Here is a 26,474-nt window from a genome sequence, read left to right as displayed (position 1 = left end):
GTGTATGAGCATGTGGTAGGGAATATAGATTGTAAGCTCCACTGGGGCAGGGACAGATGCGAAAGGTAAGATATTCTCTGTAAAGCGCTGCGGAATATGTGTGCGCTATATAAATAACTGGTAATAATAATAATATACAAACGACAGCACGATTGCAATGTCGTAATCGTGCTCTCATTTGTATGTCTATAAGTGGAGACGCACCAAAAGATTTGCCTAATGGTTAGCCAAACAACTTTGGTAGCTAGCCACACCCCCTCTAGTTGATGACTACTGCATTCCCCCAGTGGGTGCTTTATGCCTCATTCAACACTGCGAAGACATATATTGCCTACGATTGCCTGAGGTCTGGTGCAAATACATGCTGCTTAGGATAAGGATGTCCCCAGAACCAGCTATAGACGTATAATGCAATAGATTTACTACCATAAAATCTCACAACTGTTTTATTTTTGTGTTTTTATATATTTTCAAATTTATTACCATGAATATTTTCTAATAAAACACTTGATTAATCTGTCATGTTGTGTGTGTGCTTCAGAAACAAATGCCCCAGGAGTTTGTTTTGTCATGCTCCTTTGCTGGAAGCTGCATCCTAATTGTAGGATTCTCTAATGGTCCCCACTGGATTTAGAGGTCACCTAACTATTCTTTGACCATATAGAAGCATAAGGTCACAGGTCAAGGTAAATGGTGCTGGGCTGGACCTGTATGCTGTATGTATTTTATATAATGATCAGGAGAGCGCTCTGCGCCGTTTCCTCATCTTGCTGGTGCTGCTGAAGGGTCTCCATAGTAACAGAAGGGCACTGACATCACTTGCATGACCTCTTACCTAATGCACTTCTTAGTGATAGGACACGCTCACGAGTGTCTCCGTAGGGCGGCTGTGCTAGAAGCATAACGGTGCCTATATGCACCACTGTCAGGGCCAGTGCTAGGGTGTTCAGCGCCCCCCCGCAAACTATAAATGTGTGACCTCCTCTACTCCGTCAGGACTGGTGTGATATGTGTTACCGCCGGCGGTTCATTTCCCGACAGTGACTACCCGACAGCGCTGGACATCCCGATCGTCCTAAAAGGTATCAACTAACCTAACCTAACCCCCCTAACCCTCCTTAGGGGTGCCTAAGCCTAACCTCCCCCCCTGTGCCTATCCCTAACCCCCCCCAAGTGCCTAAACCTAACCCTCCCTTCCCCACTGCCTAAACCTAAGTCCCCCGGGGGGGTGCCTAACCCTAAACTCCCTCCTCCTAGCCTAACCTCCCAGGGGGGTGCCTAACCCCAAGTCCCCCCGGGAGCCCTAAACCTAACCCCCCCGCGTGGCTGTCCACTGCGGCGCCCAGTATCTGCTCGATCAGGATGCCGGGCGCCGGTCTCCCGACGTCGGGCAAATTGCAGGCGTCTACATTTAGCCGCCTGTCATTCGTCCCAAGTCGGGATAAAGCAGTCTGGAAGCCGGCGGTCGCCATTTAGACCGTCAGGTTCCAGACTACATCCCGTCAGGACCACTCATTAGCCAGATTGCCAATCCAACTGAATTTAAATGAAATTTATGTCCGTCCGGTCCACCCTGCCATGCCCGCCCAGTGTCGGGCATGGCAGGGTGGACCGGACTGCACTGGCTGTCTAAGCATGCTGGCACAGCACTGCAGCTGTAAAGGCGCTCAGGAAGCAAGCCTCTCCAGCCCGCTCCCACAATGCTTACCTCACGGACTGCATTACACCGGCCCTGACCACTGTGTCACCACCGTTAGGTGCCATATACATTCTATTGCCACCAATGAGTGTACTGCTGCACACCACTGGCATTAACTCACTCCTGGCTGGACCTGATATACTGTATGTACCTGCATTCCATGTCTACTTCATTAACCATGTGTTGACTCCGTCCAGTGTTTCTACCTGGTTAATAATAAGTTATTCATCATGTGGTCTTCTATCACACACACAACTGGCACCTATCCACACCATCGGTACTGCCAATAAATGTAATGTCCAGTTAATGTGAATTTGAAGGAGAAAGATAAGAATCACGGAGATAGTTGTAAGTATTGTTCAAAGTATGGCCGAACTGGTGCAATGCAAGAGATAGTGAGGAGTAGCATGCAAGGGAAGACAGTTGTCCACACATACAAAATATGTCCCACAGCTCTGTGCTGCAATTGGCCTCAATTGTGTCCCCTGGACTTGTTTCACTTCTTTTATTGTTAAGCGCACAACTTCCCCATAATGGTCTAGACTTCGCCCATAAGCCGCCCTATTTCTGCTACCTCCTAATTCATGCCTGCCACTGTGCCTCCAGATGCAGCCCACAGAGCACCTCTCTTCCAGCCCACCCATTGACAAGCCAACAGGAGGACTAATGTGATACAGTCATGGGCATTGTGATTCATTGGAAGGAGTTGAACCACATGGCTCAACTCAGTGGAGTGTATGAAGACAGTCTCTTGGGACACTGCTCATTCAGATCAGGTAACCAGTAGCTCCACCGACTCAGAGTGAGATTCTGTCACTTACAGCTCTGCACCCCGCACTGTTGATGATTCATCTGCTCTGAATCTCCCCAGTCAGTGCACACACCCCAGACCCCGGTGGTAGAGGAGAGACTCAGAGTGAGCCGCTCACAGCTCCGCCCCCCAAACTTCTGATATCCGTCTACCATACACCCTGAGCCCTGGCTGTAGCGCTGTTAAGGCAGACACGGGATGGGCACACTGGTAATGGCAGGATCACTTCAATGATGAGTTTCCTGACTCTCGAAGCTGCCGCAGACTAGTGTCAGGATTGACACACTGACACTGTAACCTCTGCATCCCGGCTCACTCTGACTGGAATCAGTTCTAATCCCGACAGCGGAAGCCCGGCAGGGGTGAAGATCCCTATCGCTAATTTTGGTAAGTACCCCTAACTTTTACCCTCCTTTAGGGGTGCCTAAGCCTAACCTCCCCCCTAGTGCCTAACCTCCTCTAAGTGCCTAAACCCCTCCTCCCCCCTTCCCCTAGCCTAAACCTAACCCTCCCGGAGGGAGCCTAACCCTAAGTCTCCCTGGGAGCCCTAAAAACCTATCCCTCCCCCCCGCAGCAGTCCGCGCCCGTGTTACCTTCATTTGGTATCCCGACACCTTGCCGGGATTTGACAGTCGGGAACCCGCCAGTCGACATTTCGACCGTCGGCTTCCTGACTGCATCCCCTCTGACTGTGTGACTGAGAGAGGCTAGAGAGGTGGGTGTCTCGACACATCAAACTTTGAATGACTCAAATCACTCACACATCCAAATGATTTGGGTCATTGTGTCGAGACAATCACTCCTGGCTGGTCCCGCCCCCAGGGCTGAGAATCTATCCTGGATCACAGCCTACAGATGGGTGACAGACCGGGAGCCCGCCTTAGTCACACCACATCACGGGGCACATAGCAGTGGTGACTACATGGGCTCCTCCCAGAGACCTCCAAGTAACTTCTCCGGGGCACCTTGTGCAGTGTGGCACATGCATTGCTGAGGCTAAAGCTGATGTATAACCTCTCCCCTCCAGTATATTTATATTCCTGCATCTTGCTTCCCTCAGCTCTAATTTTACCAGTCCCCCTGATGTCCTCAAACGGCTAGATTATACGATCTTCTGACCAGTTTCATTCTCCTGCTGAGGAGTCCTCATTAGGATACTTTAGATCAGGGAACTTTTTTTTTTACCTTTTACCCCCTTGATTTGAAAGGAAGGAAATCCTATAGTAGTGCCCCCATAGTTATGGGAGGCAATCGGGAAGCCGACTGCCTAAATGCCGGCAGCCGGCTTCCCGACTGCCATTTCCCGGCAAGGGTGAAATGCCGGGCGTCTAGATGTAGACGCCCGCATTTCCCCGACGCCGGGAGACCGGCGGCCGGCATCCCGATCGTAGGGATGCCGGGCGCCGCGAGCGGACAGCCGTGGGGGGTGGAGGGTTAGGTTTAGGGATCCCGGGGGGGGGACTTAGGATTAGGCACCCCCCCAGGAGGGTTAGGGTTAGGCTAGGGGGAGGGAGGGTTAGGGTTAGGCACCCCCCCGGGGGACTTAGGTTTAGGCAGCGGGGAAGGGGGTGGTTAGGGTTAGGCACTTAGAGGGGGGATTAGGGTTAGGCACTTGGGGGGGAAGTTAGGGTTAGGCACCCCTAAGGAGGGTTAGGGTTAGGGGGGTTAGGTTAGTAAATACTTACCTATCCACGATTGGGATTTCCAGCGCTGTCGGGCTTCCGCTGCGTTGCACTCTGCTCCTGGCGGCCGGCGGTATTTCATACCAATTCCATAGTTATGCCCCTGTAGCAGTGCCCCCATAGTTATGCCCCTGTAGCAGTGTCCCCATAGTTATGCCCCTGTAGCAGTGCCCCCATAGTTATGCCCCTGTAGCAGTGCCGCTTGTACAAAATAAAAAATAAAAAAGGAGGGAGAGGTGCAGGGGCGAGAAAGGGAAGGAGGTAGAGAGAGATGAAAGGAAGGAATGAGAGATGGATGAAGGACACGCCCGCATTTTGAGTGATCACACCCCAATAACATAGCCACACCCATCCCCCCCTGCACCTTCCGTGCGCGCACACACTATCTCCATATCCTCACTTGAGTATTTCCACTTTGACCACTGATCTACGTATAATGCGGATAAGAATTAAATGTTGTACACATCTTATAGTGTGTATGCACGATTCATTGTTCACTGAATCATCCCATTTGATGTGTTGCACGTCCAATGGAACAATTCAATGAACAACAACACAGCGTAGTTACATGCAGCATGTACTGTAATACATTGCACCATCACACGGCGCATCTCACAGTTTCTACGTCATACATAATGTATCTTTACATCGCTTGCCACATCGCTGAGTCACATGTCTGTAAGGTGTGTATCCAGCTTTAAAAGGAACAAAAAAACGCCTTCCTCTCCTAGTTATACAAAGCACCCTCACTGACAAATGCCAGAGAGGCTCCCTCGCCAGGGATTTGCACGAAAAGAAGCCCATAGTTTTCTATAGGCAACGCCATCTATGTATAGCATTGCCTATCGGGTGCAAGCTCGAAAAAGTTTGCGGGATTGTGGCAAACCTCTGAATACAGCAGTAAAATAATAGATGGCTGAAAGTAAATTGTACTGTTTATTTATTTAAAAAAACAAAAACTGTCTGTGTGTTTTGTGTTTATTTGCACTTTTGTTAGTCACAGATCCAGCCAGGAGCTTATGGAGTTATCGCCAGTGGTGTGCATAGATGGAGTAGCTCAAACCTGTATACACTCAGTAGTGGCAGTGGCCCTCTAATAATAAGCAGTGGTGACACAGTGGGGTCTGAAGTGCCTTGGCTGTGTAGCACAGTCTCCGAAGCAACAAAACGCTCAGGGGCACCTTCTCTTCCAATGGAGCTCAGATAGAAAAGATGTGCGGAGACGCCACGCATCTCTTAAAAAACGGTCTTGGTCCTTATTTGCACTTTTCTGAACTACAGGTGCCAGGGAAAGCTGGCGCTTATGGTTCTCCATGTGCCAGCAGGCCCTGGCAACCATTTTTGGCAGCCGGGTCATGCTGTTTTAGTTGCAAACATGTTTTAGTTTGCAAAAGACAAAGGGACATATTCAATTAGCTGTGATGAGCCATTTTCGGTGATAAAGTTTCGCCGGTGACGTCATTTCGCCAGGCGAAAACTTCTCCCCGTATTCAATTCCAAAGACTTTCTGCCTAGGCGGAAAGTCAATGCATTGGTATAGGCGAAAAAGATTTGCCTATGAAACCTGGCGGAAGAAAGTGCAGAATTGCGGTTTTGATGTGCAAAGGTGGGGAAACCACCCTGCACCTTTGGTACAGGTCCCCAAAAGGTTAACTGCATCAAAAAAATCCCCCCCAAAAAATTGAGGATCACCCCAAAAAATTACATAGAAAAATGGGGTGAAAAAAAACCCAAAGTTGGGATACAAAACTTAAAAACTAGCTAAATAAGCTTATGGGGGATCTGCAAGTATGGGGGAGGTGTTTTTTTTGATTGCAGGTGCTTGATGAAGGTGCGTTTTTCACAGATTTTTAGAATTCACTTTTGCATTTTTTAACCATGCATGCACCCATTTTCATGTACCCCAAATTTGCTGGGACTAGTTATTTTCTCCAAAAAAAAAAAAATGCTAAATGCTATTCTTCACCACTTGTGCAAAGATGCTAATTAACAGCTATTGGGAGCATTTAAGTACCCCAAATAGCTTGAGTAGGGCTATTCGGGGGCATCTACATTGATCCCCAATGTTAGTGCATCTTTTGGGGGGTGTCAGGCTGATTTCCCAAAATCTGACAGCACTTTTCGCCTGTTTGCGTTTCGCCGGGACCGCACATGAAAAAGTTTCCACCGGCGAAACATGCGAAGACAGCGAAAAGTACGGCAGGCGAAATCTTTCCGACTTTTTGCGACTAATTGAATATGCAAAGTGCATTTTCTCTATTTGGTGGAAGCCTGAAAGTTTTTTTTGCAGGACCAACTTACCTGGAGAAACCAGCCCTGGCATCAACTGTCATGGGGCTTGCTTGAGCCAAGGTGAGGGAACCCCCTCACTTCGGGGCCCCCAATATGGCTCCATCAGCCCAGTGACGATTACCCCAAAATCATGGGGGACCCTGCCTCGGTTTTCCCCTTATTTTGGGATAACCAGTACTGGAGGATAAGCACCAGTGTTGGTTAGAAAGCGGGAAAGGGGGGGGGGGTCTTGAGTTCTAAAACTGCCAGCTTGCCTTGGCAGCTGGACCATGCTTGGACCTCTAGTTTACCATAAAAAATGTAAAATATATATTTTAGAGATGCAGAAGTAGGCAGACACTATGGACTTGATCCAGTTAGGAGTGAAGGGGGCGAGTGCCATTTTAACGGGGTACAATTCCCCCCGTCGGAGCCCGATCTCACCCTGGACTCACTCATTTTTGCTTACATCCCTATTTGGCTGGAAACAGAAACGTGCAAGTCCCGCGGTATCATAAGTGCGACTTGATAAAATGGTCTATTCGTTGGCAAATCTGTTAGATGTGAAGCTAGCATTACATCCACAACTATTGGAAGACCTTTCTGCAAGTTGGTCTTCAGACCATACACACTGTAAAGCTAGGTACACACTGTACAATTATCCACTAAAAAAGGGAGAGAGTGGAACTACATCCCCATCAAAGCAGCAATGTCTGTTAAAAAAAATTTGCCTGAAATTATTTTTGAGGTTAGATTGGATGAAGCATATCCAGTAATCAGATTGTAGAGGATCCCTATGATCTAGGTGATTGACAAAAATCCCTGAAGGATCAGTTCTGTTTAATATGGCCTTCCACGTGTAAGAACAAATTGCCCAGAGAACTGATCGGGTCAAATGACGGGGTTGCCACATTGACCACCCATTAATACTGTTGTTCGAGAAACCTAATTAGAAGCCTTAGGGGTCTCTTTAGTAAGACTTGGATGGAGATAAAATGAACAGAGATAAAGTACCAAACAATCAGCTTCTAACTGCCATGTAAAAGGCTGTTTTTGAAAAATGACAGGAGCTGGTTGGCTGGTACTTTATCTTTGTCCACTTTATCTCCATCCAAGGCTTAGTAAATAGACCCCTAAAGCTTGATACACACTGACAGATATATCTGTCCAATCTGTCTGGTTGAAAGGAAAATCTGGTCTGTCTTCCAGGGTTTTAGACCACATTTCTATTGGTATTTTCTCCCATACATTACCAGATTTTCCTTCCCACCAGACAGATTGGACAGATATATCTGTCAGCGTGTACCCGACTTTAGTTACCGATTAGTAAATGGTCAAGTGCTTGTGCTACTTAGTATATAATTAAAATTTGCAAATCAGAGGTACCCATATGCATATAAATTTAGCCAATTGCTTGGTCTCAATAAACAGACTTCTCTTTAAACCAATAAGATATATTTATATAATAGTATACTCTTGTTTTCAAATATAAGCAGAAATAAAGCATAAAAACATTACAATGGATAAGAGTTGATACTTTGTATATACTGTATCAAATTAGCTGCTGTGTGCAGTAAATATATCAATAAAACATGTCCACTGAGAAATCCACAGTGTAGAATAAAATTAGAAGTGAAGGGAAGATGTGCTCACCAACGGTCTTATACAAGGAGATTCAGTTCTGAGTGTTATATTTGTGTCCTCCAAATACACAGTACACTTTGTCCTAAAGTCCAGCAGGTTTAGAAGTATAATCCACATTGCAAGTACTATTAAACCTGCTGGACTTAAGATGTGCACAATATTGTGACCACATTTATATAATCTTTTAAGCTTGAAGATCCAATCATGAAATAAGACCAATTTATCTATGATAAATGGAGATTGTATGTGCATACACATTAACACATTATACAATTCTCTGGCCAATCATAAAATACTCAGATGATCTGCCAAATAATTTATAGTGTACCCAGCTTAATGCTGGGCATACACTGTTCAATTACCAGTCCAGGCAGCCAATATCAGCGGATCGGTCTGATAATTGTATAGTACATTGCCGCTACCGACCATTAAAATTATCGGTCTGTCGGACATGCTGAAATCCTCCAGCATGTCCAAAAGTTACGATAATTGGTCGGCTGTATATGGCAGTGTTTGCGCGGCTGCGACAGTCCGCCTGACCTTTACCCTGTTCCTTCAATGGGGAGGAATGGGGAAAGGTTTCCCCAGGGGAAGAACACATATCACGGCCATACACTATGACATATCTCACAGTGTATGGCCACAATATCTACTGGGTTTCAGGCTGTCAGAAAAAATGTCTGTTGGTCCAGTGTGTGTCCAGCATTACAGCGCCTCTGTCATGTAATAATATAAATAAAAGGATGGTTAGATTTTCCATTCTGTCCAATCAAATCTTTTTCAATCATACTGATTTGTAATCATAACAAAAGGGGTCCATACCGATACCACACAAAAAGGGTAAAGCAAAACAAAAACATACCAGAGAACCAGATGTACCAGCGTGTGCATAACTTTTTATAAAATGTTTTATTTTAAATTCTAGTTTAGGTCTAATGAGAATCTCTTCCAGGAATGTTAATAGATTCCTTCAAGTGTAAAAAAAATGACATGAATGTTATTATTTAGCTATTTCTAGTTTATATTTCCTATTCAAAGAATATGCTGAAGTGACAAACGAGATTAGAAGGAAAATAATATTACTTAGTAACTGCATATTTATTAATAAAATGTTACCTTGTGCCAAGTAATAAACAAACACTTTCCAAAATTCCAGGAGGAAAAAAAAAAAAATGTACTGCATTTCAGTTAGGAAAAATCCCCTGTATACTAATGTGTTCTGTGCAGTAATTCAAACGGCTGTCATAGTGAATCATCCTACACCAAACATTTAATCTGGGCTTTTCTTTGTCTTTTAATAAAAGGGGTTTATCTGCCCTTATTGAATCATCTGAACACTCATAACATGGCAACCTAGGACAATGTTATACTGAAGTAAGGTTAAAAGGGACACTGACCTACAAAATCTCAATTCACTTAAGAAGAAAGTTCTAGGGGAGATAAAAGGGATTATGGGGAAGAGAAGGCAAATTGTGGAACTGTACTAATTGGTGAGCTTCTGTATGTAGAAAGTCTTAATTGCACCAAAGAAATAAATTAAAGCCATACCAAGATTATTATACATTCATCTTTTAATGTTTACTTTAGCCAATTAGGATATTGTCTGATTAATAAATACACGTGTGAGAAGTGAGTCTTGCTGAGCAGAAAAATCGATGCCTGTGGCGTTTTGTTCACATGTAAGAGAAAAACAAATGTAAAAAGATACTAAAATAGTTTTCGATTCCAAAAGATCTTACAGCTAATTTTCTGTAATAAGTCTTGAAGGACAGTGAACTCAAAATTGGCAAATCTGAATATTGTGGGAACATTTTAATTGTTCAGTGATAAAATTTTTAACAACACTCCACCATAGACAGCTGAAGCTCCGTCCACATCATTGGGACAGGGTCCCTGTATAAGTATCCACCAATCCATCAAGTATATAACTGCACAGAAAGCCTGCACAAGAGTCACTCAATCTCTAAGAACCCCCCTACTAACACAGTAGTGAAAGGAAGTATGGTAGCCATATTTAGTTAAGTATAAGCACTCCAGTTATTTCATTTATATTACTTATTTCATTAATATACAATCGTCGATGTGTATGTTTGTAGAAAAGAAAATAAAAAAAAAAAAAAAGAAGTCACCGGCTTAGTTGGATCAGCTTAACAGACTGTAGTTCAGTGTAGTCGTGACTGTACAGTACTTTCACACTACACTGCAGAGTTCATTTATCTCTATTGCACAGGGCACCACCTTTGTTACACTTAAATAAAATTCTATTGCATCACCAAAACTATGACAATCCCAGAACAAACATCATACGGCTAAGATCAAGAAGATAATAGAAACTATTACACATTGTTTATTATATGCATATAACCGTAGCAACAGGCAAAGAACTTACACACTTTTCACAAAACCACAAGCTTGTAAAATGATCACTCTCCATTCATGTGGTTTGATATGGCTAGAGGCTATAATAGTATAGAGCAGTGTTGGCTAACCTTGACACTCCAGCTGTTATGGAACTCCATAACCCAGCATGCACTGCTACAGTTTTGCTATTAGGGCATGCTAAAACTGTGGCAGGGCATGCTGGGATATATAGTTCCACAACAGCTGGAGTGTCAAGGGTAGCCAACACTGGTATAGAGCATACACTTGGTCTAACCTAACCAAGCAAAATGTGGTGGGATCAGCATTATGCTGGAAATGATGTGTGCGCAGGTGTTGATATTGCAGAGTTATGTAGGCACACACCAGCAGATGTCTCAAACTATTAACAGCCCAGTTACTTAACCAGTGGTGTTGGTTTATTGAGAGATGGCAGGTACAGTCGTACTCACTGTTACATGTACACTGGTACTGGAACGGAGCTTGAGTGGAGCCGAGTTCTCACCAGCCGGTAAGTCTATGCTGCAAAAAGGTAGCGGCGCAGGATACTGGAACAACTTTAGCTCGCTCTGAATCAGGGCCGGGCTTTTTTTTTTGAACGGCCTCCTGGCCGCTCGCATAGCTGTGGGTGACCACCCACAGCTATAGCGAGCGGCCAGGAAGATGTTCGCGATGGTCCAGATCATCGCGACCATCGGGCTTGCGACGAGACCCTTGTGTTAGGGTCTCGTTGCCGCAAGCCCCAGAGAGATTTCGGCTCCAACAGAGCCGAAATCTCTCCCACTGACATCACTCGTGATGTCAGTGGGGCCGGCCCCAGATGGAGGCATTCACATGGGAACGCCTCCGTTTGGGCAGCCACTTCCCCGGCCCGCCCACCAAAGGGGGCATGCTGTCACTCAACATCGACAGCACGCCCCCTTTGGTACAAGACCCGGTGCGACGGAGTGCCCGTCGCTATCCGGGTCTCGCACATGCGCACGATGGAGCCGGCTCCGTCGTGCGCATGCGCACTGGGCCACCATCGACCCGGTTGCGAGCGCTCAGCACTTGCGACCGGGTCTGAATCAGGCCCTAACTTAGTCCAGTATCACAGCTCATCCAAAAGCTAGTGCATTTTTTTCATTTTAAAATATATCAGTTTAACAGCCTGAACCAGTGCCTAGCAGAGGTGGAGATGCAGGTCCAAGATTTTGCGTGACATGGTAATCAGAGTTCCAGGCAGTAGGGGGCAGTGCAGCATCGCATTGGGTGCTGAAAACTACAATTCTCAACAACATAAATCAGTAAAAGGTCAGGAAGTGACATCAGTATCCCCCCAAAAAAAATCAGTGGTTTGGAGCCTAATGCAAAGAAATGGCAGAGGTGCAGCCATTTATAGGGTGGCAGCCATCCTCAGAGAGACAAACTGCAATCAGAAATAAGGGTCTACAAGTAGCATGGAGACTAAATCACAGCCAGACAATTTGACTTTTGAAGCAACAATGTGCGGTGAGGTCAATGGCTGGGGAGACACACATGGAGATGGGTCTGAGTGCTGGGAGCCTGTCTCACCCCCTACTCTATGCAACTCTCCACTCACTACACTAAGCTTTAGTGTCCATTGATTCTCCTACCTGCATCACTGTGTCTTCTCCATACTTGCCTACACTCCCGGAAGTCGCTGGAGGCTCCAAATTTTCCGGGTAACCTCCCGCACCCCCAAAAGTGTAGGCAGAGCACCCGCATCCTGCCCACTTCCTAGTGAAGCGGGCAGGATGGGGAGATTTAATGGGGAATTTGCGGGTCTGCGAGGAGGGGGGGGATAAACAGCGCGATGTTCATCATTTAGCCCCCGCCATCTCGCAGACCGCAGGCTTTTACTTGGAAATGGGCGGGGCATAATTATGGCAACAGTCCGGCCCCGCTCCCCGAACCGGCCTGCAGGATGGCTGCTCCCGGAAATAACTTCAACATAGTCAGTAAGTATGGTCTTCTCTTGCTGCTGCTGACTGATCCCCGATCTCTGAACACTGCAGTGTACTTCCTGGACACATGACACATCCAAAAGGTGTCCATCAGTGCTCAAGGCACGCCCCCCAAACTCAGAGCATGCCTCTATTAGCTCTATTTTTGTGCAGGTTACTGCCCATGGTGTGGCCCCGCCCCGAGCTCTGCAAGCAGTGTCTGACTATACTGAAGCGAGGCTGAGCGGTCTCCTCTCCCTGCAGTCCCTGGGTGCTCCACAAAGCTGGTGAGTGTTAACTATAAAAATTATTACAATAAACAAAGAAGATATTTATAAGTTATAAATATCTTTTTATTATTCTGATCATTTTTATATCAAATCTCAGGAGTATGACAGGGGAGGTTCTGTCATACTCCTGAGATTTTATATAAAATTGGAGTTAAAAATGAACAGAAATAATTTAGAGTTGGAAAGGGGCATGTCCTAATTGTAAAAATAAAGTGGTCCAGTATTTATGTGCTACAGGCAAAAACAGCTAAGCAGCCCAAATGCATGTGAACCTCTTGCACTCAACATGGGTTGTCCCCGAGCACATTTGCTCCATTTTGTTAAAAATATATATTTTTTATTGCTTTATACCTAACGCTCAATTGTTTTGTGTGGTGCTATAATTAATGGGCGCATAACGTAGCAATTCAATTGTTTTGTGCGCCCAATTAGACAGGGCTTAGCCCTGTACAGCTACTAAACTCATCTAAAGTCCTGGTTAGGGCACCCAAACTGCCACAGACTTTTCACACATTATTGCTCGCCTCCTCAGGAAAGGGCAAACAGAAATGCCGGTGGCTGTTTGCACCCGAACGGACCAACAATTGAATTGCTCTGTCAGGCGCCCGGCACCCACAGCCTCCGACGTTATCAATTGACCCGCCCCCTAGGTGAGAACTATGCATTGGAATGTTCTACCACCACTCTGGATAGTATAGAGACTACAACGAGAAATGAGAAGGAATCAGCATAGTCTATATACAGAACCACTGCCAAAATAATAACACAGGTCTGCGATGAAAAAGCTTATTTAACAAATTTATGTGATACTTATAGATTTTTGGCTTCTGAACATGAAAATTACTCCCGGTTTTGCATATCACATCACGTTTTTCTGCAAAATGTGTATTTATGCATAAGTAATTTTTTTCATATTCCTTAAAAGTAATAAATGTATTCTGCCTACATTTATTATAATGTCTTAAATGAATTCAGTCGGTAGTATAGAACGTTGCAACTCAGTTCTCCTCATAAAACTTCCCCCCGCCCAGTGCCACATTAAGGTCAACATGGGCCTAGAGCTGAATTTACAAAGGGCCCCATACTGTCTAGAGGAACATTGCGCACACACACTACAACTACAAGGTAAGCTGGCGAAGATGGAACCAAATACAACAGATGCAACACAGTTTTGCCCTGTGGTGGCTCATTTTAACCCCTGCCTACCACATACACACACACACAGAACACACTACATATACAGTACACACCACTCATACAGTACAGTATACACACACCAATTGATGCTACTCCTAAAGTAGCCATTATAGCACATATAAATGATGGCTGACTACTGCTGGATGACACAGAGACGACACAGAAAAAGCTTATAAGTGAAAAAAACGAAGAAGTTTGAAGACAAAAAAAAAACAAGATATTAACGATTTTTTCAATAATTCTGGTTCTATTATTGTTTGATTTTATTGCTATTTTATTACGTAGTTAAGACACTTCTTCGTATTTCACAATAAATGTCAAAAACAAATTACCCTCTTGTTTTTTCTTAAAAATGTATGTAGCCCCCTAATAGGTAAATGTGACGTGGTAAGTTTTTTAATATACTATTTCTTGATGTACACAGGAATATAATTAAGAATATAAAAAGTATTACTAAAAAAGTTTTCAATACCTTAAAATTTCACAGACCTATGTAAGTAATCAGACCATCTACCCTAGCAGACCAGGCTGTCATTTTGGTGAAGAGGGCTACTAGAAAACTAGAGCTAGTTATAAGATGGAAGAGCCATTCCACAAAGGAATCTGTCAGCCAAGGAATAGCAGAAGTCCTGTACAAGCTTATAAGTGGTGCAGATGGTTTCCATATCCTTTATAAAGGGAAAGAGACAGCTAACCATTCCAATTAAAGAGAAAGCCAGATTTCAGCACAGAGGAGGAAAGTCTAGATACCCTACATTGACCCAGTAAGCTGCCGGCCCCTTTATGTTGCTGTTTAGAGAGGAGAGTTAAAGAACAACAAAAAAAATGTGATCAGTATTTAGAGCACCCTTCTAGTAACCAAAGTAGGTCAGTATCCATTGTATGTGTGAGTAACCTGCCTTACATTTCACTGCACCAACATTGCTCGTGTGACAGTCTGTGGGAAATAGAGGTACTATCTTCCGTTGAAGAGACTACTACTTCCTCATCTAACCTTAACATTTATTTAGTACTGATCAGGACCGGATTAACGTCAGGGCGACCGGGGTGGTCACACCAGAGCAACCCCATACAAGGACATTCTGACCCACCAATTACAGAGGAGCCCAGTGGGGCTTTCTGTGGCATACTGACGGGGGCAATATGTAGCACACTGGGGAGTCACTGGGACAGAATTTTAATATGGAGGCTCTTTGTGGGGGGGGCAATATGTGGCATACTGAGGGGGCACTGGAACATGATATTAATATGGGGAACTCTGTGGCATACTGGGGAGAGGGCAATGTGTGGTATACTGGGAAGGCACTGTGACATAATATTAATATGGAGGGTTCTGTTTCATAATAAGGGGGCAATGGAACATATTAATATAGGGACACTATGTGGCATACTGGGAGGGGCTGTGTGGCATAATGTAATTTTATTGGTAGGAGCCTCCACAAAACCTTAATCCGTCCTCGGTAGGGATTATCATCTGGGGACTACTCTGCTAATTTTAATTACATCTAACCAAATCTGTGGCGCAACAGTGTATAGCTGTATGCTGAACCGCACATTACCATATGCCAGTGGTTCCCAAACTCTGTCCTCAAGGTACCAGTCCAGGTTTTCAGTATATCCATGCTTGAGCACAAGTGGCTTAATTAGTACCCCCAACCTCAGTAGCGCATGCAGGGGGGGTTCTGAGTACCCAGAACTCCCCCCTGACAGACTCGAGAGCAGGCACCATGTTTTAAAGCAAAATGCCGCGAATCGTGGGTCAGTCGTGAGGAGGCGGAGCCAATATGACATTATTCCATTAGAATTGCGCCATTTGGCTCCGCCCCTCCTGATTGACCCGCGAATCGCTGCATTTTGTCGCTAGGGGAGGAGCCTAATTACATGGTGCAAGGAAAGTGTGTGTGTAATGTATGTGTGACGTGTGTGACTGTATATATGTCTGTGTGTAAGGTGTGTGTGTGTGCGTATGTGGGTAAGGTAGGGTGTGTGTGTCAGTGTAAGGTAGGGTGTGTGTGTCAGTGTAAGGTAGGGTGTGTGTGTCAGTGTAAGGTAGGGTGTGTGTGTCTGTGTAAGGTAGGGTGTGTGTGTCTGTGTAAGGTAGGGTGTGTGTGTCTGTGTAAGGTAGGGTGTGTGTGTCTGCGTAAGGTAGGGTGTGTGTGTCTGCGTAAGGTAGGGTGTGTGTGTCTGTGTAAGGTAGGGTGTGTGTGTCTGTGTAAGGTAGGGTGTGTGTGTCTGCGTAAGGTAGGGTGTGTGTGTCTGCGTAAGGTAGGGTGTGTGTGTGTGTCTGGAAACCCCCCTGTAAAAATCCTGCGTTTGCCCCTGAATCTGAAGAGAGAAACATGGACGGGTGCAGGCAAAGTCAAAAAGTAGAAACAAGTCTGACCGTGAGCATTAATACCCCTCCAGGTGTCCTGAGGTACTATAGGCACAGGGGTTAGATTAGTAACATTTTGAGTTAATTACATAGTAGGGGGCCCACAGCGCCTTTCTCACGGTCTCATGAGAATATTGAGCTAACAACATCTATATTATGTATAGTTCATTTTAGACTAAGCATAGCGGGTGGCCTAATCTGTCATAGATCAGGTCATCGATCTGCTTGTATGTGAGGATCATAGATTCACATCATTGCCCTGATCCTAATGCAGTGTGCCAAGTTACATCAATTAAATGCCTGTCGTGTGTACTCTGCTAGTATTGGTAATGGCGTCTGTCTTTGTTTAATAAGTAACAAATGATAGTGAGCTATTATAACAAATCGCAGAAGTTCAAATGTTTATGCAGATAATGCAATTCTTAAGAAGAAACAGATTAAACACTGATTGACCTCACTGGGATGAAAGATCAGGAGAGGCTGTTGGGTGTTCAAATAATAAAGGTTTATTAGCATGGCTTCAGCTTGTAAATCATATTCCCACCAGGATACTGCTGAGTAATTGTCAAATCCCTTTTGCACATGGGGGTCAATTAAATTAGCCGTGAGTCCCATCGCAGAGCAAGTAAGTTCTGCTACATGCCGCACTTATGGTATCTCCGGACTGGTGGATTTTTCATCGCAGTCCCATTAGGGACAAGATTAGGCCAGCTAGGGTGGGTGAGTTGATGTGCCATTGCTGGCGTTTCCATGCAGTTACAATGGCAACTCTTCCACCTCGCGGCTAAATGATTCCCAATTAAAGTACACCATCAACTACATATTGTCTTGTTTACAGAACATAAAAGGTACCCATATTTGATTCAACTGTTAGCAACTAGGCCGTTTAAGATGGTCCATGAACACCGCCAATCTCGATCAATGCCTGTTATCTGATATCTTTCAGGAAGGATAGTAAAGGAATTTGGAAGCTGGCCACACCTGACTGTATATACGCTCACCGGCCGCCTAGCCTGGGTGCTGGGTCCGTCAGATCTGACCACTCACATCTGCGTATATAGCCAGCTATTAGCTTACCTACACAATGGCTGCCTGCGCTGTGTAGATAATAGACACCAACTACAAAACAAAATTTTACATTTGCAATGGAGAGCAATCTTCTCCTGTTATATGTCACAAGAGAGTTTGATTCCAAAGGCGGTCTCACTGAGGGGTATGTTCTATTGACAGTTATTCTGCAAGCATATAATTGCCTGTCTAATACTCACCATTATAAGTTATAATAGTCACAAGGAATAATTATATACTTTTAACATACAGGGACACTATTCGCTCTGTTCTCTGGCATCTTGCCCTTATTAACAGGGCTCTTTCCTCTGTGCTCGCTCTATGTATCTGAATACAATGGTCTGCTGACAAAACAAGCTCCCAGGTGTAGCAGGCGGAAACCACAGGAATGCACTATAGATCATGTTATTACATGAGCAGGTGCTGAACCCCTCAGCCCTCAGACTAGTGAAGCTTCAGAGTATTTATTTTACTTGCTTCTCTTCATCTAGAAGCTGATTCATGCAGAGACATCCGGCCCGTTACCTGTTTATCGTGAGGCTCAGCTCATCCTCACAGCCCTTGATTTTATTTTGTGCTTCTAAATGAGTCATCCCATCTGTGTTTTCTCCATCGATGGCTATCACCACATCACCAATAGCCAGATCAGCCGATGCAGCCTTGCTTCCCGGGGACACCTGCAACAATACAATGGAATGTTCACTCAAAGTGTTTTATTCTCGAGAACTTTCATTTATTACATTACAACAGCTTTATTTTATTCCTGAAACCAGGCCATGCACGAAGTGCTGCAGATGCCTTACAAACCTCATGGGAATAAGGATTTAACATTTATTTACACACATTCATTCTAAGATCTAGGTTAAGGTTAGGCACCCCTAAGGGAGGGTTAGGGGGGGCGGGTTAGGTTATTAATAGATCAAATACTTACCTGTCGGGATCTTCATTGCCATACCGATCCCGTATATCAATATAATCCTTTTCTGTCCCAATGTTTGCCACCTACTGGCAGGAATAAAATACTCGGAGTGATTAATCCCAGAGATGTGCTCACTAGTGATGCTGGCTGGGGTCACATTCACTAGAGAGGACACTAACAGGCTAATTACCCATAAATCAAAATAGTAGTAAGGCCACTATGAAAAACAGGGGCATAATTAGGTATTTGAAGGCCCCATAGCAAAAGTTTCTAAGGGCCCCTATGTACCACCCAATGGTGAAAAACATATATAACATAACACATGTAACTTTCACAATAAAGATGGGCCACCCCTCAGCTCTGGGTCCCATAGCAACTGCACCCCTTGCACCTATGGTAGTTACGCCTCTGATAAAAAACAAAAAAACAGGTTGACCAACCCTACGTAGTTACACAGCTACAGGAATTGTTCATACTACATACAGTAGAAGCCAGTGGTGAAACAAGTTTACTTATTGTGTCATTGGAGGAGAAAAATGACCAGTTACCCATCTATAACATGCAGGCAGGCGCTAGTTATTTATTTTAGCACATGACTCAGAAAGGGAGCGGAAAATAGATTATTTTCAGAGAGAAGCATCCTTTTAAAAATTCAGGAGAGATAGGGAGATAATTGCTGGATCTACTTCATCGAGCCTCCATCTTCCAGAAAGACAGATGGCTCTGGAGCCTACTTCTGTTTCCAGACCTGACTGAAAATACAGCTATTGCCAATATATTAGTAACACAAATTAATATGTGTTATGTTTATGGCGCCACCAAGTGTCCGTAGCTACAGAGTTAAGTCCATCACACAGCTGTGATTGGATGCTGCTTAGGGGAGGCACAGGGGCTGTGAAGTGTAGATCTTATGTATGGAATGCCTTCCAATATTACAATGTTTGCAATCTTGACCCTCATGGCCATCTTGTGTGTGGAAGCAGTCATGCCCCCCAGGGGCATGTCTAGTACGTCTGAAGAAAAAGGCCAACCCCACTTTCTGCACTCTCCTGAAAACACCCTTACACTGCCGAATGCACCACAGGCGTTGGTTAGTCGGTGCAGAGCACTCACTCACCAATGCTCTACTGAGCAGAGCATCAGTGAGCGGGAAAAAAATCTAACATTTCCAGCACATGGGAGAAAGATCCTAGCTGCCTGGATAGTGGAATAGTCTCCTGATATCGGAATAGTTTGGTTGTATGGTGGTATCTACTTGAGGTAATCTTTAAAGAGAGAAACTGGAGGAGACAAGTAATTATTGTTCAAATACAGTGGCATGGATGAGAATGTCCTAACATGGCCACCATCGTAACAGGATATCATCTTTGAGTAGTGATGCCAGAAGCTTGCGAAGATAAGGATAATACAACACTCATGTCACCCGCGCACGCAGGGGGGGTTTCCGAGTCCCTGGAAACCCCCCCTGTTCGACCCGGCGAGCAGCGCTGCTTAAAACATTTTTTTTTTTTTTTTCAGGAAGACTGTGACACTGCCTGGGCTGGCTGTAGGGGGAGCTGCAGCGCGCAAGCCCCTCCCAGCCAGTTCCCAGGCAGGCACCGTGACTCCACTCAGCGCCGCTGTGGACTGTCTGCCGCGACTCCGTACCTGCAGAGTTCGGCGCCGGGCGGCGTTCGTAAGATGTAAGTGGCCCGGCCGCCGAATTGTTGATCCTGCGGCCAGTATGTGTCGGGGGAGCGCCGGGGATCTTGCGGGCGGGCCGGCGGCGGGGGCTGGGAGTCCGAGTATTAATCGGACTCCCAGCCCCCGCTGCCCGCCCGCTCCTCCCCCCCCCCTGGCACTGCCATATAATTACACTGCCAGACTGTCTGCTATACTGCTGCTGTGGGGTGGTGGGGGGCGGGCTGGGAGTCCCCGTTTTTTATTTTTTGTGACTGCAGCCAGGTGCCATCTATTGCTGGGAGGGGGGTAGGGTAGGCACTGCCATATTCCACTGCCAGTCTGCTATACTGCTGCTGTGGGGGGGTGGGGGGTGGGCTGGGAGTCCCAGTTTTTTTTTTTTTGTGACTGCAGCCAGGTGCTATATTATTCTACTGCAGGGGGGGGGGGGTAGGTAGGGTGACGGGGGCTGGGAGTCCCAGTATTTTTTTTTTTTTCTTTAATGCAGCCAGGTGCCATATTATTCTACTGCTGGGGGGGGGGGGGGGCGGGCGATTATTTGGAAACCCCCCTTTCAAAATCCTGCGTTTGCCAGATATTACTATTGCTTCATAGAAAATAGGAACAGTGCCAAGGACAAACACTGCAATGTGGATACAAATCTTTACAAGCAGGATCACCTAGATTATAATGGAATTGCTGCCTTATATTGCATAAAGCTAAATTATACATTGAACCAAAGCCACTAATGAAATAACTGGGCATCAGCCTGGTACAAATCTCGTTCTGTAGCAGTCTACCCTTCAGAGACTCTGCAGAGATCTGAGGACGGTGATAGATTGGATTTTCCAGTTAGACATGGAAGTTCTGAGGTTCACATTGCTTATTCCAGCTGTATTTATATCTTGTTCTGTAAAGTGTAGCATGCAGCAACATGTCTAAATATGGAGCCCAACAGTGTTCTACAAGGAAAAAAGAAAACCTCTGCCAACCTGCTCATACCACAGTGAAACCACAACGGTCACACTGTACTTACACAAAGAGCAGTAGAAAAGTATCCTGAGCCCTGAAGAGGGCTCCCAACATCTGCAGTCAGTTACATGCAGAGTTCTTATTGTTTACCAACAACTTAAAACCTAGAACACTGCCTGCACGGAGACTGGTAACATCCAAAGATAACATATGGTCTGATTCAGACCTGACGGCAAGGCAGGAAAAGACGAGACGAAGAAGGCATGATTACATGGTTCACAGTAAGAAGTGGGTTGAGCAATCACATGACTCATATCCATCCACACCTCAGTACATGCCAAGTGACGAGGGTGTGATGACACTATAGCGATGCCCCATACTTACTAATACAAAAGCATGTGCTAATACACGTCTGCAGAGACCTGCCCATATCATCTGTATGCTATGAGGTATATACTGTACATGTAGAAGAAGTAAAAGTCTATTTTCCCATTTTACTACTCATGATCTTATGCAATTAGTGCAGCCCTAGAACATGTCCTAAAATGCATTTATCATTGCTCTTAATTTACATACCATATAGGTTAAAGCTAATAATACTGAGGGACGGGTCAGTGGATCTGTAGGCGTTGCACTGCCACACATGGTCTAAACAGCATGCGGCATTAAAAAAAAAAAAATGGGATTTAGAAGACGAAAAAGGAGATCAAAGCAGTTGACTAATCATTTGAAAATAAAGATAATTGTCTCTTACAATAAGGGAAGGTTATATAAAAGATATTTAAACGCCTCAAGGTTGGAATTTTCACGGTCATTCTAGATCCTTTGTATATTAAGGGGAATGGTTGGTGTCAAGGCAAGATCTGAAAGACCCAGTGAAATTGCTGATGAAACTGCTCGTAAACGGATCAGATCTGCAAAGCTGAACCTCTCCCTGTAATGGACCTGCAACAGGCTTACTGACACCTGAGTAGTGGTCCACAGCACTCAGACACAAATGTTCAGCAAGCTGGTATCGTCAGAGTGGGATGTGGGCAATTATACTAGATGCAAAGGATTGTGTTGTTGTGAGGGCGGTAATGTTGACATCAGACCTTTTACTCTGCAGTTCGTGTGCTATTCAATTGTAACATTTGCTTTGGGCCTGATTCAGAGTCGCCGAAGTTAATGTAGTCGAGTGGTTTATTTTGCAACTGTACATGCTCGAAAAGTTCTGAAAAACCCTACGGCGCATTCGCATTCCTCCCAACTGTCCCGGGACAGTACAGTTTTTCTGGGACTGTCCCGCTGTCCCACCCGCGGGCCGCAGTGTCCCGCGGTGGGGGGAAAGTTGGGGGAAGCATACACCGCTGCTCTGCATAGCAGGGCAGTGTGTATGCAGAGCGAGAATAAATGCTGTGCGCATGCGCACAGCATCTATTCACAGTATGGGTGCAGCCCGGGGCAGCTCAGCATCTCGGAGATGCTGGGCATGCCCCATTAGTGATGTAAACGGGTGTGTCATCAGACCACGCCCCCTTTACAATCAGATCACGCCCCCTTTTCGGGTGCACATGCCTTTAGCGCGCTCTTGTCCCGACTCCTTGCCTGCAAATGTTGGGAGGTATGCATTCGTTACACAGTGTACACACAAAGGTGCTGTTGCAATCAGGTTAGGCGGTATCAGCAATGTGGTGGAAAAGGTGGGCGTTCCTGGGCAGTGACCAGTAGTGCAGGCAAACATGGTCTGTTCAGTGGGCGTGCTGCTGGTGTGTCAATGCAAGCAGCTGTGTTCTCAGGCGCAGAGCCGTATGCATAGGAGGCCACATATGGTCAGGCTGAGAAACTGTACCTGCCATAGGGCTGGTGCAGGTTTTGATGGTGCAACGGATGGTGGCGTATAAGGATGCACCGATCGGTATTACGGTGTGCACGGGTGCTAACAGTGGGCGTCTCAGTCCTTGTACATTCAGCCGCACAGATATACACAAGGGAAGGAGTTTGTAGGCCATTTGTATAACCTTGCAGACAGGTGACCGCCAATAGATGCTGCTGCATGTCAGTGGTGGCTCCAGAGGTGGGGCTGCAGCACAGTCCAAAATTCAAATAGGGGATCCACACCAACTGCCAGTGGTGTGACAGTTGGTGTGGCTCCCCTATTTGAATTTTGGACTGTGTTGCAGCCCCATCTCTGGAGCCTCCACTGCTGCATGCGCATTTGTGTACGACTCAGAATCAGTCCCTTAAATTATGTCCTGTGTGAGGTACAAAAAAAACCCCCAACCATAAATGTGTTCAGATAATAACAAACTTCCAGGTATCCATGTCCACAAAAACTAAAAAGCAACATACATCTATACTTCTTATATATCCTTTTACATTAAAATATAGGTTATATATCATACTTGCCGACAATCAGTTCCCTCCTTCCGGGAGGGAGCTGATTGTCAGCTAACAGTGGGGGGCGTGCCCGGCCATGATGTCACTTGGGGGCGGAGCCGGGGGTGGAGCTGCGTGATCGAGTCATCGTAGCCCCGCCCCCTCTTCACAATGCCATTATTTTTGGTATTGTGAAGCAGGGGGCGGGGCCACGATGACGCGATTCATCGCGAATCGCGTCACCGGCCCCCCCGCTGCGGGGTTTTTTAGTTTATTCTTGGGGGTGGTCGGGAGGGTTGCCGGCTGCCGGGAGGCTTGCCTGCCTTTCCAGGGGGCCGGGAGCGGCCCCCGAAAATCGGGAGGCTTCCGGCCAAATCGGGAGGGTAGGCAAGCCTGTTATATATTTATATTCTTTTTGCAGTTTATTTGGTGTCACAGTTATATGCCGTGCGGAGTTGAAGTTAAACATATCACAAAGATAAAGAAAGCTAATGCAGGAGAGCTTACAACACGGAGAAAGATAAAAATGTGAGAGAGGAGTTTGCAGGAAGTGGGGATGAGTAATATGGGTGGTAAATAAAGGTGAAGGGTGCTGTGTGGCTGTTGGCAGCCTGAGATTAGGTGCGTGTGAATCTCAGAAGTGTTATGCTGGCCATACACCTGCACGATTTCAGGCCGATTGCCCGATTTTCGATGAGTCCTTAGTATGGATCCTGTGAAAATCGTGTATTTTTTTTAGTAAGATACAATCCGTTTTGCGCTCCCGCAGCTCCTATAATCGGATCTTATGATCAGATGTGCAGCACATCTTGTCCATCATATCGTGTGCAGATCGTGCAGTTTATTTTGTTCATGTGATCCATCGTGCAGCAATTCAAGTCATTTCAATGAATGTTTCCCAATGAGCGCGTGAAGCACAGGATCGATCATACGACAGATCCTGTACTAAGAAAAACAACAAATCTGCCCCCGCGACTGCCAGGGAGCTTCGGGGAGTCGGATGGTGAATTGTGTGTACATGCTGGTCGTGCAGGTGTATGGCCACCATAAGATTACTGGTGATTATAGAGCTATAATCATACCTGTAATAAAATGTGCACAGATTTTGACCAATGACTCTAGTCATGAAGGAATCAACATTATGTTGCTGATTAGCGATCCCATACAATTAGCAATTCAATTTACAGTTGCATTTTCAAAAAACTCTTCACCACCTTAGTTGGCGCAAGCAAATATTTGTGCATGTGGCACATTCTCACCAGCGCTATCTCTTGCGGGTTTTGCAGTTGAATAGCTTTTCTCATCATTTGCATTAACTCTGAAATATTGCACAAGACAAGATCTGACTTCATGTGTAACTGAATTGCCTTCAGTGTCTGAATTATATAAAACAAATTAGCCATTCATTTCTTGGAACAAAGTGTTGTTGACTAATGAGACAAAAATTTAACTTTTCGACCACAAAATAAATATTTGGATAAAACCAGATGAGACATGGAAGGTTTATTATGCTTCTAATTGTGTTGCAACAATATGAATTATTGTCCGATGGAAGGAAAAATGTATTCAACAACAAAATGAACAAATACTAGAAGCTAAATATCCCAGTTAAGACCCCCATACATCACCAATATGAAAACCACAATTGAACAATCTGAAGATTTGTTGCCCGATATTAGGACTTCCCAATCTAGCAACCTGCGCCCATACATTACAGATTTATTTCAGTGATTTGCAGATCTTCAGCAAACATAGATCTGCCAATCTTGAAAGGCCCATCATTTTACTAGTAACGGTCTGCAAATCTGCTTATCATGGCCATACACTAGTAATCTACAGCCCCAATCCATCTGTGAAATCCAACATGTTGGACAATCTGATTTAACAATTCCAATCACGTTTTGGTTGCAATCTGCTATCTATGAGCCCATACATTGCAGATTTTTATACACAATCATCTGCAAATTGCAGATTTGCCACAATCGATTGCTGATGTATTGGGTCCTTTAATGAGAAGTAGAAAAGAAGGTGGATGAATATTTCAACTCAATCCAAAAGCTATATCAAATTTAAAAATCAAATTACTAGGAATTAAAAAGTAAGGTTATGGAATATTATTAAAAGATTTGCAAGGAGATTTCAGTTATGCAAGAAAATCTAAAATGACTTCTGAGCTCTGTAAGTAGGAGTGAGAAAACAAAACTAAAGGCCACAAGTTGCTAACACATCATGGACCATTTCACTGGCAACTTACGGCCAATAATATCATAGAATTATACAGCCCATACAGGTGAGCAGGAAAATATGATGTAGCTCTACCATAAATCTCTCAGCAATGTGCAGATTTCTGCTCATCGCAGAGCATGAAAAATCCCCCTCAGCTGGTTATAATAACGCACGCCAAATCCACTTATTTCATTTCAGTCTTTAGTAAGTAGTGGGTTTGCATTTAAGCATGTAGCAACAGGCTATGTTTAAGTAGGTAGGTTGCAAATGTTATTTTTTCATTTAGCAATTTAATGAAATATGCAATTTGACCAAACTCTTGCATGTACATACATATATACTTTCCCCATCAGTGCACCCCCGTCAGGGAATTGCAACTATTTTTACAGTCCTTTAACTCCCCCATTTGATTCGATAATAGCTATGAGCTCTAAAGCAATCAGATCCTGCATGTGCTATTGGCACTCATGTTTATAGAAATAAGAGACGACAATGGAAAAATGAGACTATATTAATTTGTTAAAACACTATATAATGCATTACAGTCACAGCATTATATGAAGAATTAACATACTATAAATTGATAACAAATATGTGCCAGAACTACACAAATGTTCCTCGTATCCTCAATATTTTCTAAAACTGATTGTTGATTGGATTGATTGTGATGCACCTTTGGAAGTCTTCTCAAACTCAGTCCTCAGGCAAACTAACAATCCAGGTTTTAAGGAAATCGTTGCTTGAGCACAAAACGGTAAAATGACTGGAGGTACTAACTAAAACCTGAACTGTTTGTGCCTTTAGAACAGGGGGGAACCTCCTGCCCAGGGGCCGTATAAGGCCCCTGGAATCATTTATAAGGCCCCTGGAATCAGCATTGCCACCCGACATCATTAGCAAATGATGACTGGTCTCCTGTCTGCTCTGCAGCAGTGTCCTGCAGACAGCTGTCATGACTCCTTAGTATATGATCCCTGGT

At 44.9% G+C, this 26,474-nt stretch overlaps 1 protein-coding gene across 2 annotated transcripts in view; it reads right to left on the bottom strand.

The window, feature by feature from the left end:
• The window catches only part of PDLIM1 (PDZ and LIM domain 1), a 92,756-nt gene that overhangs the window by 39,998 nt on the left and 26,284 nt on the right, over positions 1-26,474 (bottom strand). For both annotated transcript variants that reach the window (XM_088476011.1, XM_088476004.1), the window contains exon 2: positions 17,887-18,038. In XM_088476011.1, the coding sequence (XP_088332137.1) occupies positions 17,887-18,038 (152 nt within the window). The remainder of the gene's footprint in view (positions 1-17,886; positions 18,039-26,474) is intronic.

This window comes from Taudactylus pleione, unplaced genomic scaffold, assembly GCF_031769625.1.
Source record: "Taudactylus pleione unplaced genomic scaffold, aTauple2 ptg000016l, whole genome shotgun sequence".
In the NCBI taxonomy this organism is placed as follows: Eukaryota; Metazoa; Chordata; class Amphibia; order Anura; family Myobatrachidae; genus Taudactylus; species Taudactylus pleione.
The sequence above is the reverse complement of the archived record's forward strand: the minus strand, read 5'-3'. Positions and strand labels throughout refer to the sequence as shown.